This window comes from Rhinolophus hipposideros, assembly GCF_964194185.1.
Source record: "Rhinolophus hipposideros genome assembly, chromosome: 25".
NCBI classification, from domain to species: Eukaryota; Metazoa; Chordata; class Mammalia; order Chiroptera; family Rhinolophidae; genus Rhinolophus; species Rhinolophus hipposideros.
Window position 1 is genome coordinate 25553225 of NC_138071.1, and position 15499 is coordinate 25568723.

General features: G+C 42.2%; 1 protein-coding gene across 1 annotated transcript in view; it reads left to right on the top strand.

Annotated features, from left to right (window-relative positions):
• Positions 1-15499, top strand: part of CNTNAP2 (contactin associated protein 2) — a 1518236-nt gene that overhangs the window by 1191239 nt on the left and 311498 nt on the right. The window contains exon 14 of the mRNA XM_081038748.1: positions 4423-4579. Coding sequence (XP_080894874.1) covers positions 4423-4579 — 157 coding nt within the window. The remainder of the gene's footprint in view (positions 1-4422; positions 4580-15499) is intronic.

The following is a 15499-nucleotide window of genomic DNA, read 5'->3' on the forward strand; positions in this document are numbered from 1 at the left end:
AAGTGTTTATGGATTAGATCGCATGCCGTTTCAGTTGCAAAACAATATTTTGCTATTCATTTGAAAAGTTACAGCCGTCTTTTGAATAGAAGACAAGCTGAGGGACCTCCATTATCAATCAAAAAAGGCCAAGCCACAGGATATTAATTACAACAGTCAGCATAAACCATAGGCCAGGGTCAGGCATGTTTTGTCACATACGCACAGTTTTTAATGGAGAATAAAAATAAAGGGAGCAGCCAGTACTCACACCACTGTTGCTGAGATCCGGTTAATTCCCTCTCCATTTGTTCTATAAAGAGGAAAAGAAATATTTTAAATAATTAGCTAGGGCTTTTTCCAGTGGAAAAGACTACAAAAGTGCATTATTGCATTATACGAGCAGCATGTGGTTCCATCCCATCACTTTGGCATTATTCATCACATTTGTTCCCGGGGCCAAGGTACAAAGGAATTAACCAGAGTTACTGAGGGGGCCAGGGGTGCCAGTGTGACCTCGATAGAAATGAAAGGCAAGTTAACTTTGAGAGAGTTGGCCTATTCCGTTCTCTTTAATACAGCTCAGCATTATGAACTCCCATCTAATGTCACTTCAATTCCATTCAAATTAATAAAATCTAATTCATTTGAATGGGATTCAAAGTGATTTGATTCAACTCAATCAAATTACGCGTGGTGGCATCAGGCCTTGATTGAAATCCATTAAGTTCAGTTCAATGAAATAAATTTAAATATTATGCGGTGGAATTAATTTTTAATTAATTAACATTTCAGTTCAAGTCCATTTTGATCGGAACTTCAGTTCTCCATTTCTAAATGTGGGCCCTGTTCAAATTAATAAACTAAAATCCAGTGTAATTCCGAAAGATGCAACGTGGGGTTAATGAACTACATTCATTTCTCCTCAGCCCTCATCAAACGGGTTGAGTGACATGCCATCACAGAGAGGGAAAATGTTCACCATGAACTGTCACACTCTGTTTGCATTGGAACTTCAAAATGATGAATTTTCCCAACTTCACGTTGATTATCTGCAGTGTGAACTCTGCAAGACTTTGTGCGGATTCGTTCCTTGGTTTTTTGGTTTTTATTAACATAGAAACACATAGAAGTAGGCGATGGGGAATCCAAAGACAATACTATTGTTAGCCAGTTGAAATAAGCTGACTTCACAAAAAGTATAGGAAACTTGCGATATTATAGTCACTGGTATCTGTGAGAATGCCAAAATACGTGATTTTTTAATTTATGTGTAAAGGTCTTATGAAAGTAGTAAAATACAGGCATTTGGACTCAGGATCATGGTTATGAAATTGCAAAAGAAACATGTTACGATAACTAGATTATTCTGGAAAAAGAAAGTGATTGGGAATTTAAAATGGAGGTGAGACTGCAGGGAACACCGTATGCTTGTTCATATCTTACCTGGAAAACAAGGTCCTGGGCTTGTATCCCAGTGGGACTCAGGCACCGCATCTCTGTGTTCTGAGACTAAACACTGTGATTTCTCCAAGTCAGTGTACGGCAGGCCTGTCTGGCGCTAAGGAGTGTCACGGCACTAGTGAGCACATCTGTAGGCCAGAGAAGAGCCTCAGATGAATCTTATCCTGGGGAAGCTGGGAAGCCCTCCCCATACTGACTGATCTCTCGCCAGAGGGAAAAGACACTGAAGCAGGCACTCCGTGACTTCACCTCTCAGCCCTCATCTTTCCCTGAACATCCTGAGACTTGTATTGCCATGGTCCATTTCTTGGAAGTGATCACAGAGGGACAAACTCCACACACGGAGGAAGACAGGCTGCCTCTGTTTAAGCCAGAGGACTCTGGAGCTAGTGGCGTGTTCCTCCTTCCAATGCCTGGGGACGAGGGTAGCTGTCAGCTTTAGCTGTTAAGGGCCCTGGAACCTTTGGACTGTGCACATGTCACACTGAGTGAAACAGGAATTCTGTCCTGCTTGATCTTCCAAACTACAGCTGTCCGATTACCCGCAGGGCTCTACTGTAGCCACCGCACCTTCAAATTTCCTCTCTGCTCCAGCCTCGCCTGGAGCTCGTTGTGATGTTTCACTGTCTTCTTCTCTAGGTCATTTGCATTGGAAGGAAGGTTCTCACAGGTACTGAAATGCTTGGCACATACCATCTAGAATTACATCAATTAAAGGTGTCTTAGTAAGCACATTATTCCCGTTTGTACCTTGGTATGGAGTATTGTAATCAGGTCAGAGTGGTCAGCTGAAATTGACTGACGAAGTAGAGAAAAATGATTTATGGTTGCCATGGTAAAAATGGAAGAAAGGAGGAGGAAGTGGGAGACTTTTCAGAGTACAGTCTCTTTAGAAAGGGGGCTTCAGAAAGCCGGAATGCTACCAGACAGCAGGGGGGTGGGGGTAGGCTCTAAGGAAGCCGCCAGCAGGGCGGCTGTTCTATTTGTACCTGTTCTATTTCCCCTGCTAAAAGGCCCCCTGCAAGTCTTGAACAGAATTTGTAGATAACCAGATAGTCACAGATATAATAAAACTAGGTTTCATCAAGCTAAAATGATGCTTTTAAGTTTTCGTTTTGTAGACTATAAACCCTTGTGGTCTTGTCTTTAACATCCTCTAGAAGGAGGTGGAATGGAACTAATTAAATGTCCCAGTGACCATACTGGGTCTTATTGTAGAGTGTACCAGGATAACATTTATTTAAGCGGATTGTCAAGTTACTGTGTGTAGCCCCGAAGTTCCAAAGAACATATTTTGAAAATCACAGATAGGTACCACGTTTCCAACAAGAGGTCCCTATGCATTTGCCCTTGTATTTCTGGAACAACTTCTTGTTATTGGAAAAATAACAGAAATCTGTTGGTTTCTTAAGTGTTGGGAAGCAAGCAGCCTCTTTTCTTCTTTTCCCAGTTTAATCACCTAAACCATAATAAACCCTTCACTGTAATAAAGCTGGATCTTAAGTGAGTACAAACAGTATAGTGATTATACTTAATTCAGTCCATATCTGGCTGTTTTAATACCGGATGCCTCACTTTGATAATTCAGCTTCTTAGAATATGGTTCCTTGTTCCCTAATCTTATCACAGTGATTCCACCTACTTAATAGTGTTAACAAAACTCTTCATATTCTGAGGTTAGAGACATTCTTGACCTCTTACCACTGGGTAAATAAATGATTTCTTCTCTCATCACTTCTTATTCTTGTCTTTTAAAAAAAAATCTTTTCATTTTTATTGCTTTGAACTGCCTTCCCCCAAAGCCAATTAACAAGTAAATAATGATTCGTAAAGCAGAAAATAGTCCTTCATTAGCTTAGTACTGGAATAAGGCAAGTCTCTGCTCAAAGCAAACTGAATCATTCTCTTCTTGCTGAATATAAAATATCCACCAAATTAATAATTTATTTTAATGATAATGATTTCGTTTAACCACTGCTAATAACAAAGGCTGCAGTTTGCTTTGCCTCTGGATTATGTTTTTCTGCTTGGCATTCTTCTGTCCAAGGCATACGTGGGAACAGCTCAGTAACACGTTTTGTGTTCCGAGGAAGGAGAACAAAATAGCTAACCCAGAACATTAGTGATGTACAAGTAAGTTCAAGTATTGTGATTTAAGAGAAAGGTAGGGGCTGGAGGAGAGCTGGGAAATTGGGCTACTCTTAGCTGGCCACTAGTATGTCACCTCCTTGCAGTGAATAAAGGACATGTCATTGCATATCTTCCCTTTGGGTCCTGTCCCAGTGTCTAATAAGATCCCTTCCCTACATGGAACTGAGGTGTGCCATGGGAGATCAGCTCAGAGTCTGGGTCCCATGCAGAGCTTAGGGCTCCTACCATAACACCTGTGGCCCAAACATCTTGACAATGAGACTTCGTCTCTGGGGCTTCTCGGTCCTCCCAGAAGGTGCTGTTGGGAATCAACTGGCTCTCTTCCCCATTTCCCCTCCGGCCCATTTCTCAGTCTCATGCTGAAGGACAGGCTGATAATTATCTTGCTGCTTTTACGGACACTGTTCTGACTTTTATGAAGAATACTGAGCCAGTTTTTCTGGTTTGCTATTTACCATCACTCTCTGTCATGAAAGCAGAGCAGTGTTAGGGTGTTTCTAGTCACCGAGAGGAACAATCAGAAATGGAGCTGAGCTTCTGAGGTATCTTGGCTATTTGAGGTACGGACAGAACAAGGGATCTTCCTACCACACCATCCATTCACTCCCGTTCTCCAGGTGTCTGCTTTGTGTTCTCTCCAACATGAGGTGTGTTAGTGTCCCCCAGTTTCCACAAACAATGACTGTAACCAAAATTCCTTTGAGAAAAAGAATTCAGTGTTAGCTTGAAGAGAAGCCATGCAATGAACGATATGATAACTGGTCGTGGTCACGTGCCTACCTTTTCAATCCTAGTCCGAGCTCAAGATGCCTCTCCCTTTTCTTGCAGATGGAAGTCCTTACACCTGGTGGGTTGGCAAAGCCAATGAGAAGCACCACTACTGGGGCGGCTCCGGACCCGGGATTCAGAAATGCGCCTGTGGCATCGAACGCAACTGCACAGACCCCAAGTATTACTGCAACTGCGACGCAGACTACAAGCAGTGGTGAGTGTCCCGGCCGCGGGGCCAGCCCGCCTGCCGGTGGGTGCGCCTTTCAGACGGACTCCTTAGAGAGAAAGGCAGTTTGCCACATGCTGAAAGAATAGGATAATAGGTTAGAAAGGTGTGGAACTAACCTAGCTGACATGTGTCAGGAGCGTTTTGACAAACATAAAAGTAGAAAGAGGTCGGTGCTACAAGGGTCTGCAGGTAGAAGTAGACAGACACGTAATTGATGTGTGCATCTATTATTCAGAGAGGAAAACAATGAGCCATGGAGCGGACAGGGTTTGCATTGTATTATAAACTGTGCTTTGGCCAGGGGCAAGGGCACGCCTGCACACACGCGGGCACACAGGTGAGTGCGAACACTTGCCTCAGCATCTGCTTTGAGCAGCTGGACTAGAAAGAAAACGGGGGGCGGGGGTGGGGGCTCGTTCTCTGCTCTCGTCTTCAGCAACAGTGCTTCCCGGCCCACTTTTCCTCCCATGCCTTAAACTGATTATAAGTCTGCTACTAATCAGTTCAAGAAAGATCTATTCCGGGTTTCTTTTCATCCCACTCCTGGTTTTGTCCTGCTTCTCAGTGGATGGCTGGGTCTGGGTCTGTGGTAGATAAAGGTAAAATCAGCTGCCATTCCATGTGAAAAGAGGGGCCTGAGAAGTTTAGGTGGGAGAATGTAAACCCAAGTACGGTTCTTCCCAGAAGCACACACCCCACACCTGCTTCTCAGAAACGCAGAGACGCTCTCTGCTCCTCTCCCACCTCTAGACAGGAGCAGAGAGCAGTGCTCTGTGTCTCTTCACGTGACCAACCACGGTTTACTGCAGTCGCCTGTTTTACACTATTTATGTATTTTTCTGTTATTTTATTGGGGTGACATTGATTAGTAAAATTATATAGATTTCAAGTGTACAATTCTATAACATATCATCTGTACATTGCATTCACCAGCCAGAGTACGTTCTCCTTCCCTTGCCATATATTTGGCCCCCTTTACCCTCTTCTACTACCCCTCCTGCCCCCTTACCCTCTGGTAACCACTAAACTGCTGTCTGTGTCTATGAGCTTTTGTTTGTTTGTCTTGTTCGTCTGTTGTTTTATACTATTTAGAAGGCAATGTACAACGCAAGTTTATTCGACCAGTTAACTGAAAACCAATTCTTAATGTAAAATTACACAATTTTTAGGTGGGATGTATTGCAAAAGCCATTTTTTTAAGTAAATGGAAGGAATTACCAAGACTATATATTTCAATGGCTTAGAATTTCTCAGGGTGGGTAGGTAGGTGTGTGTGTGTTTGTCTATAATCTCCTCATGGAGGCACTGTATTTTGAGCAAACTAAAGAGTGTAATGAATACGTTTATAGCAAGTGCTATTAAAAGGATCTTCCCTACTTGGTTTGCACCAGAGAGAAAGCTTTTGGTGATGTCTTACTTGTCTTTGAATTCACCAGCACCCGGCACGGGACCTGCTCCATGGATCCTTCCAATATTTTGAAATAAATAGTTATGTCGAGAGGTGTGTTCCAATGTTCTCAGGAGCACTGGAGAAAGAACCAGACGTGGGAGCCAGGCTCCGATTTGCCATTATTGGGAGAGGCTTTTAACCAATCTGAAACTAAGACCTGTTGTCTGTCTAGTGAAAATAAAACTTGGCTGTCAGATTTTTGTGAGAATTACATGGTCTACGAAACATGGAAACATCCTGTAAACTGTGCAGTGTGGGAAACGTCGCTATTGGCAATTCTTAATTATGAATTCTCACAGCAGTTCTTAATGATGCCAAATGAATCTGAAGAAATGAAAACAGACCATGGAGAGCCAGTCCCTTCCTGTCCTCCACCTGCTGTGCACAGGCCTCAAGCCGAATTCCACAGTGTTAGGGGACAGGTTTTATTGGAAAACTTACGAATCAGGAATAATCAAGGGAAGATAAAGGTACGGGTCCCCCAACTCGGTCCATCGACCCTCAGAGGGAGGTGCTAGAACCAGGCTGCTATGCTGAATACATGAAATGTGTGTGTTCCAAGGAAGCCCTTGCTTCTCTCACCTCCCATAGGGCAAGACAGAGAGCACCTTTGTCAGTGGGGCAGGGTCAGACGCTTAGGGAAGCAAGTGTAGGGGCCAGCTTTCCAAGCCTCGTCTGGGAGTCCTGGAACAGGGAGGAAGCCAAAGCCCCTAGGGAGAAGACTTTGGGTGCAGTCTCCCCATCTAGGAGAAGTGGGGCACACTTCCCGGCTGATTCATTGTCCAGGCAACCCAGAGTGTGTGCTCTCAGGTTCAGTGGTGTTCAGTTCCTTTTGTCCTTCCACCGAGGAGAGTTGAGAGTTCAGGAATAGGAGACTCTTCTGCAGAAATCCTAGCGAAGTTCACATCCGAGAAACCATGTTTGTTGTGATGTAACCGTCAGGTTCTGTGTAATCTTATGCTTTTAGACTCTATCCACCCGAGAAAGGTGCTTTTTCCAGTAATTTTACCTCAATCACGGTGAATCATTTGATTAAAAGGGATTGAGGCCGAAATGGGTACAATGTCTTCTTGTGCCATTTCCCCTGCATTTGACCTCGGTCAGGATACTGGACTTCTCTAAGTTTTCATATCAGCACACTATAGACAGATAGCACTTCCCAATTCATGTGAAGATTTGGAAAAGCGCTATTATAAATGAATGCTTAAAATTACAGTAGGGCGCATTATTTTTATTATTTAACGCTGAGTGGAACTCTAGCTAAAATCGTTAAACATTTCTTAAGTTACAGATGCATAAATTGGGGCCCAGGACAATTTTAATTACTTTCCAACATTATATTGAATTACTGACCAAAACATGAGAAGCAAAGAGAAAACTAAGTCCCAGGGGCCCAACCTCTCAGTCCCGTGATTTTCTCATGATCCAGAAAGACTTCTCATGTTGTTTTTCTCTTTTTAATGATCGATGAATTTAACATTTTAACTAACTAGACGTAAATGTTAAATATAACGCTTAAACAACAGACCACATGCTACATGTTCTTTTGTAAAGAACTTAACGCTTAGATTAAGCATTTCTTCCCATTAGCTGGTGTAAAATCCACAGAAATGGAGCTGGAATAAATGAGACCATAGCTCAGAGAAGACTGGGTCGCACAGCAAGCCCGTGGCCTCCGAGAACCATAAGCATAGTCCAGTAACAATAGGTTATGATTGACTGTTCGCAGAAAGAGTAAATCCCCCACACCCAGGGCCCGAATCCTAAGTAACGAGCTTGGTCTCAGCTAAGTGCCCACCACCAGGTAATTCCTGGCCTCTCGTAGCTGCACTCCGTGAGCTGTGTTGCCCCATCTGAAATCAGCAATCCCAAAATGGAAATAGCAGTGAAGGCACGCCACTCAGTGCTTGCAGAATCTCTGTGCTTGTAGAATCCCTGGATGGTTGTGTCCTGGCCAAGATGAGCACATCCATGGGGAAATGGAAGTGAGGCAAAAGTCCATCAACCCAGCCTTTGTGTCTCAATTACTAAGCAGTTCCACCTGAATATTAGAAAGACCAGTCAAATACTGTACCCCACTGTGCCCTATTCCACTGACCCCGAATGGAATCGGCTTGTCTATGGGGCTTTTCTTCCTGGGCTGGAAATAATCCAGGACCAAGGTTTACAGGCAGCAGAACCTCTGCAGTGTTTCCAAGGCAGAAACTTAATGTTTGATTGATTGGGTCAGCTTACTGTCCAACAACCACCTGCTACATATGTTTGAATATTTGGAAAAATCATCATTGTGTAATTTTTCATTGTTTATAGACAGTTGCATCTAATCTTAATAGCATTTTCCCATGAACATGTTCACTTTTACTCAGAGTAAAATACTTATGCACATTCTCATTTTTCATGTTGTTCAAATATAATAGTGAACATTTACTGATTCTTAATTACATGCCAGACATTGTTCCAAGGCTTAAATGTATCATGTCACTTAAATATCACAGTGACCCTTGTATGAAGGGTCTGTTTTGTCTTCATTTTACACATGAGGAAATTAAGGCCCTGAGAGGTTAAGTTACCTACCCCAGGTCACACAGGTAACGTGGTGGAGGCGAGATTCAAACCCAGGGCAGGCAAACTCCAAACTTGTGCCTAGATATTACACAGCGAGACAAAAACTGTAAAATTTTTAACATATGCACTATATACAGTACAATTTCATTGTTTCAATTTTTATTGTGAACAAAAAATTTGTTCTTGCGATTTTTTACGTGTGCGGTCCAGTAGTATTCAGTATATTCATTTTGTTGTGCAACCATCACCACCCTCCATCTTCAGAACTCTTTTCATCTTGTAAAACTGAAACTCTGTCCCCATTAAACAATAAGTCTCCACCCGTCCCTCCCCCAGGCCGTGGCAACCACTGTTCTTTCTTTCTTCATGAATTGGACTGCTTAATACCTCATGTAAGTAGAATCATACAGTATCTGTCTTTTTGTGATTGGCTTGTGCCACTTAGCATAATGTCCTCAAGTTTCTTCTATGTGGTAGCCTGTGTCAAAATCTCCTTTCTTTTTAAGAAGGAATTATATTCCATTTATGGATAAGCCACATTTTGTTTATCCGTTCATCCATCAATAGACACTTAGGTTGAGTCCACATTTTGGTGGCTGAATAACGCTGCTGGGAACATGAGTATGCAATTTTATTTTTTGTATCGACCTTTACGCACCTCTTTGGTGGTCCTGATTTTTTAAAATCGCTAGCTTTGCTTTTCTATTAAAAGTAATTTAATTGTAAATAGGTTCAAATTATTTTCTAAATGTAACCTGGTTTTGACTCCTAGCTCTGTGCTTGGTAGCCCAGTGACCTTGAAGAAATTGCAGGAGCTCTCTGTCACTGTTTCCATAGCCGAAAACTGAACTGGTGACAGTACCCACATTATGTGGCAGGTAATGAAGTTTAAATGAGCGGCTACTCATCAGTGAGGACACACATCTAGGTGTCACTACTTACGTGTCTTGTAATGGTTGTTTTCTGTGTCCAGTAAGCCCACCTCGCACTCCACACACAGTTATCTCGTGGTCTCCTGCCTGCGGCCTCAGAACTGTGCAGGACCAACTCTCTCAGCTCCTCCACTCTAGCCTTTGCCCAGGTGCCCTGTTGCATGCCTGTTCCTGAGGCCGTTTCTGGTGAGATTCTGAGATTCTAGTTCTGCTGGCTCCGCTGCCTCAGGCTGTCCGGGTCACTGATGCCCCTATGGAGGGGAAAGGGCCCCCTGCTGTCCCCAGCACCATAGAAATTCCATTGTGTCTTCCAATGAGACTCCACTGAAGGCTTGGGGCTCCCAGAAATATGCCACCTAGAGAAACTTCCATCTGCTATCTGAAATAGCTACTCAGAGACCACAGGCAGGGCTGCGCCCCCCGAGTCCCTGCTGAGCTCCCAGCAACCCTTCCCTGGATGTCAGCCCTGCTCTCCTGAAAGATGCACCTCGGGCATCCCTGAGCATTTGGATCTAAGCTGGAATCCAAAGGAAAAAGAACTCCTTCCTCCCCATCCAAAGCCTGGCCTCAGTTCCCGAATGAGGAACTTGTGTTTGTCAGGCTTATTGATAGTGTAAATATGAGTTTCCTTTTAGGATAAAACTCTCAGCTTAAGCCAGCTGCGTCAATCCCCCTGGCCTCGAGCAGGCCGTCACGTAGCCTGTTTCGGGTACTGGGGCTTGTCGGGGACGTTTTCCCAGTCGCGGTTCAGTCTCTGACACCTCCTGGGTGACAACAGTCTGCCCCAGTGTGTACAGTGACGGCATCCATCCAGCTTTATTGCACAGTCTCTCCTCATGACGTGAGGAGACGTCAAGGAAGCCAGCTTTTTAAGGCGATTTAGAAATTGCTATAAACACTTGACCGTGTAGTTTTTAACTGAACCCTTTGAACCCTGTGTCTTATGTTAGATAAAACCCAGTCTTATATTATAGTAAAATAAGGCCAGGTCTTATATTAATTATTGCTCCAAAAGATGCATTAGAGCTGATGGTCCAGCTAGGTCTTATTTTGGGGGAAACATGGTATATGGCATGAACACAAACAAATGTAAGTGCTAAGGGCTTATTTTTTATTTTTTGAAACAGTCAAACCAACACAAACCCAAACAGAAATGTCTATTAATAGAGCTTGAGATAATTATACTGTTGTTAGGCTGTTAAAGAAAGGAAGCAGCTATGCGAACACTTTTCGTAGAATGATGGCCATGGTGAAAGGCAAAGAGCCAGGTGAATGATGGGGTGTCTGATAGGCTGGTTCTTTAGAAGCACATACAGATCCATAACCCTTCCACATGAGTAGACAATTTCTGGAAACTGTACCAAATAAATGACTAATAACAACTTACACAGTGGACTAAGGGTGACAGGTCTTAATGGAAGACTTGTCTTTATTTCATTCTATGTCCTATTGCTTACCCTGGGAATTTTTTATCCTGATCGTATGTAACCTGTTCAATTTTTTTTTTCTTCTTTTTTCTTTTTTTTTTCTTCTTTTTTTTTTTCTTTTTTTTCTTTTTTTCTTTCTTTTCTTTTTTTTTTCTTTTTTTTTTCTTCTTTCTTTCTTAAATGTTTTTTTTTTGTTTTTTTTTATTTATTAGTTTCAGGTGTACAAGACAAGGTAATACTTAGACGTTCATCATTTATATCCCTCGCACTGTGAACCCCCGTACCCCCATCCACTATCCCTCCGACCTCACACTGAACCATCACATTATATATATAAAATTATAGTTGGCATTTATTAATGTTTAGCTTCTGGTGTACAATGCCATGATCAGGTATCCACAGTATCCCTGAGGTGGTCTCCCAAATAGGATGCATTTCCATCGGATACCCAACAAAATCTTTACAACATTATTGAATACCTTCCTTCAATTTTTTAAAAAGTGTTTAAGTCGTTTAGAAAACTAAAATAGAAAAGCAAGGGTCCCCACACGCATCCTGTTACATAATAAAACAATATTAAACTATTCTCTTAAGAAAAACCGGATAGGAGAATAATTTTTGACAACAGAAAGGCGTGCCATCTTGATCCTGCTAACCCCAATGTTGGGCTGCATTTCCAGGAAAACTGGAGGCACCCTGTTCACCGTGTAGTCCAGTGAAGCTGAGACTATCCCTGCGGTTAGCGGTACAGCAACATGCAAAATAGGTTTTGTCTCATTGAGCTGACTTCGGTGAAATTCCTGTTTGTGCTTTTAATCCTTCTGGGATCCCGCTTAGGATAACAATCCCTTTACATCCCAATATAAGTCAGCCTGAATACCTCAGTGGTCTTAGTCATGCATATTATAAGAATGTGATGTTATGAGGAGAACGAGCACCGGTTATGAGGCATACACATCCGGTTGCTACACCAACGGAAACAATAGTTGATATTCAAATACATGTATGTGTGCACATGTAAAATGAAATTATTAGAATGGGTAGCTATTGATACATAAATGGTCATGCCTTTTGGATCTAACGAAGGCTATCTTCATTATGCTAAACTTTGTTACAAAAAAAGAAAAAAAGAAAACTTCTCATTTGCATTCAGTTTAGCCCCAAAGCCTGAGATTCCATCTCAGAGCCATGCCAGGCAGATTTCAGAGAGGCGGCGCAGCCCCATGCATTTTACTCCTCACTCTGCTGATGTTTCCTGGCCGGATTCTCTCTACCATAAAGTTGACTCTAAATAGGGTGTTTCTCAAAAGTGTAGCAGCTAGGCTCATTTAGAAGGGTAACTGCTTTTCAGTACATGGGTCAGGGCTAAGCACTGAAGGCAAAGAAGGGCTTTGGCTCTTTCATTAGAACTCACCTGGGGATATGAACTAGGAAACATAACGGCGGCTCGTGGAAGCGGATGCCGGATCATCTCGCTCAAGACAGAAAGCAGCCCTGTGAGTTCAAAGACCCACTGGCAGTGAGGACAGGGAACCGTCTCTCCCGGTTTCGGGAAAAGCATGGAAATGATCGATTATCCTCTGTCTCATGGATATTTTAGTGCCAACTCACTTGGCGCAGGATAGAACCCTCCTGTCACCTCGTGGATTGTATCATGACAGAAAGGTAATTGGGCACCGGAGAAGATGTCAGCAACGTGTCAATAAGGTTTGACCACTGGCCCTAAATAACACTGATGACAGCCAAGGGAGAGGAATTAATCAGGTATGAGCCTGTCAGATGTTCGGTGTGAGCTGCGGGCGCCCGAAATAGATACATCCTACCAACAGAATGCTAAGTGGACTTGAACAGAATCGATTATTTAGTGATCTTGAGAAAAACAGAAGATCCAAGAGAGCTCGATGAGAAAGCACAGTTCATTTCCCATCAGCATTCCTCTTCCCAACATACTTTCAAAACAGGGAGATCTATTATATTTTCTGGAAAAAGAAATTGCATTCTTCCTAAAAATCAATAATGAAAAAAGGATCAAATTAAAACGCATGTCGTTAAATCTAAAGTAAAGAGCTGATGAATCATTTTCCAAGCACGCTATACTTGTGGGTCATGGGGAATGCCACACATGACAAAGCCCATTTGTTGGTGTGTGTGTTTATTCCGTGTCCCACGGAAAGATCAAATCCATCACACTTTCCGTATCCTGCCAGCCACCAATCCAGTGCCATTCACAGACCCCTGAACTTTTGTTACTATGGCTTTTCTCTTCATTCTAAATCTAAGTTCTGAACCATGTTGTGACAGCCTTGCTAAGTAACTTCCAACTTTGAAGCTGCCCCCATCCTACAACGTTTTAACTGTGATTTTTCACTGTGTGGTTTCCTGTAAATTAGAATCACCTATGAAGCATTAAAAATACACTTGAAACTAGTACAATATTGTATGTTACCTATATTGTAATAAAAATGTTATACTATGTGTATTTACCATATTATTACAAACAAGAAATTGATAATAAATTCAATATTAATATCAACATGATTAATTGTCACCATGTTAAAGTTACTTCTAGTGTTTCATTTAAAACTATAATTTAACTTAGAAAATACATAGAAAAGTACATAACGATCAGTATACTTAAATAGTTTTAGATCTATAAAAGTATTTAACTATTCAATAAAATCAGGATATATAAAATGTTTAAAAAAAATTACTGATCATCAGGCCCTGCCTCAGAGTAATTAAATCAAAATCTCTGGAGATCAGGTCTGGCCACCCTGGATTTTGCAAACTCTTGAGGTTTCAGATGTGTAGCCAGGGTTGTGAGCCACTGGTTTGGGGTTAGGTTGCACTGCACTAAATACATACATATGTACGTACTTATGTACATACATACATATATACATACATACATACATACATACATAAGAAAGAGTGGCTTAGACAAGAATAAAAGAAGCCCACGCTCCTTCCGCCAGTCTACCTGCCCTAGCATTTTTAGGGTTTGACCACATCCTCAGGAACCAGGAAGGCTTCTAGAGCTCCAGCCACCACATTCACATTCCAGGTGGAAGCGAGGAAAGAAAGCCTAACTTCTCCCTCTGAAAATGACTGTACACACTACTTCCATTTACCTATCATTAGCTGGAACTTAGTTGTATGACCACGTCTAGCTGCAAAGGCAGCTGGGTCATGTAGCCCTTTAACTGGGCAGGAATGTACCTCACTAAAAATGAGGGTTCTGTTACCCAAGAAGAGGAAAATGAGCAGTAGGAAGCAACTAACAGTTTCTGTCCCCACTGTACATTCTTCAAAAGGCCCCCACTTTCGGATATGCTGTTTACACACCTTCAGAAGCTCTCTGTTACCTTCATGATTAAATCCAGACTCGTTCAGTTACTATTTGGAGTTCCAAATCTCTCCTCACCTGGCCTTCTCAGCTCTGCCTCACTCTACATGGTGGCCACCCTAGAACACTTGTGCCTTCTGTTCTGCATTCTGCTGCAACTAATGACAAGGAAAAATAAGGCCACCTCTGCTGTTTAGGAGCTGTGTGACTTCAGGAAGTCACTTAACTTTCCTTATTCAGTTTCTTCATCTATCAAGTGAGAATAATACTACTTACCCGTGAAACTTTATAAAGACTCATACTTTTATGCAATTTTTGTATTATTTTCTTAGGCTTCTGTAGTTCAGAAACTTGCAAGACAGGTTGATTAACTTGCCCAAGTCCACACAGTTAAGTGGTGAGTGGGACGAACGGAGGGAAGCTGATGGTGGAGCCCAAGATTTTAGCCATGATGCTACCTTTCCTCTGGAGAGAAAGGGGAGCTATTGCAATGGGGCAGAGAGCTAAAAATAGACAGGTAAGATGTATCAAAATAGGCATCCAGGTGCTACAACAGCTCTTTGAGAAAGAAGTAAAGGGGCCCTTGTGGGGAGGGCCGAAGAAGGTAGACAGAGGGAGAGTTATCAGCACCTCTCAGATCAGAAAGAAACAGAATATGTGTGGAAATTGGAATTGATGATGGAGAGCCAAAGAAGTTTCTAGAAAGAATATGGAAAAAGAACAAAAATGAACCATTCAATGCCAAACTCTTATAAAATTAAGATACGTAAAATTGCATCAGTGTTTTCTTAGAAGTGCCAGCGTTTTAGTGAGTTCAGAATATCTATGATGCCTCTGTTTTCCCCAGTACTGCTTAAGCTCCTGCCGTATTTCTTTTCTGCAGCCTCCCATTGTGAGTAGTACCTATGGGGCTTCTCACCACTCTCATAACCACCGTCACCCGAAAAGGACTGAGGTTCTTTTTCTGTCACCTAAGTTTTCCCGCACACATCAGACTTGTAAGTGCAGTTATACTCTACTATGAATTTCCTGCCCTTACAAAAAACAAAACAAAACAAAAAAACATAATTGCCATCATTCATTGGGAACCTTTTGGAGGTACAAGAAATTCTAAGAAGTTAATTGTGAAGCTATGCACTTCACATAAACTACAGATAAACTAATTGTATTTGTTAATATACTTTA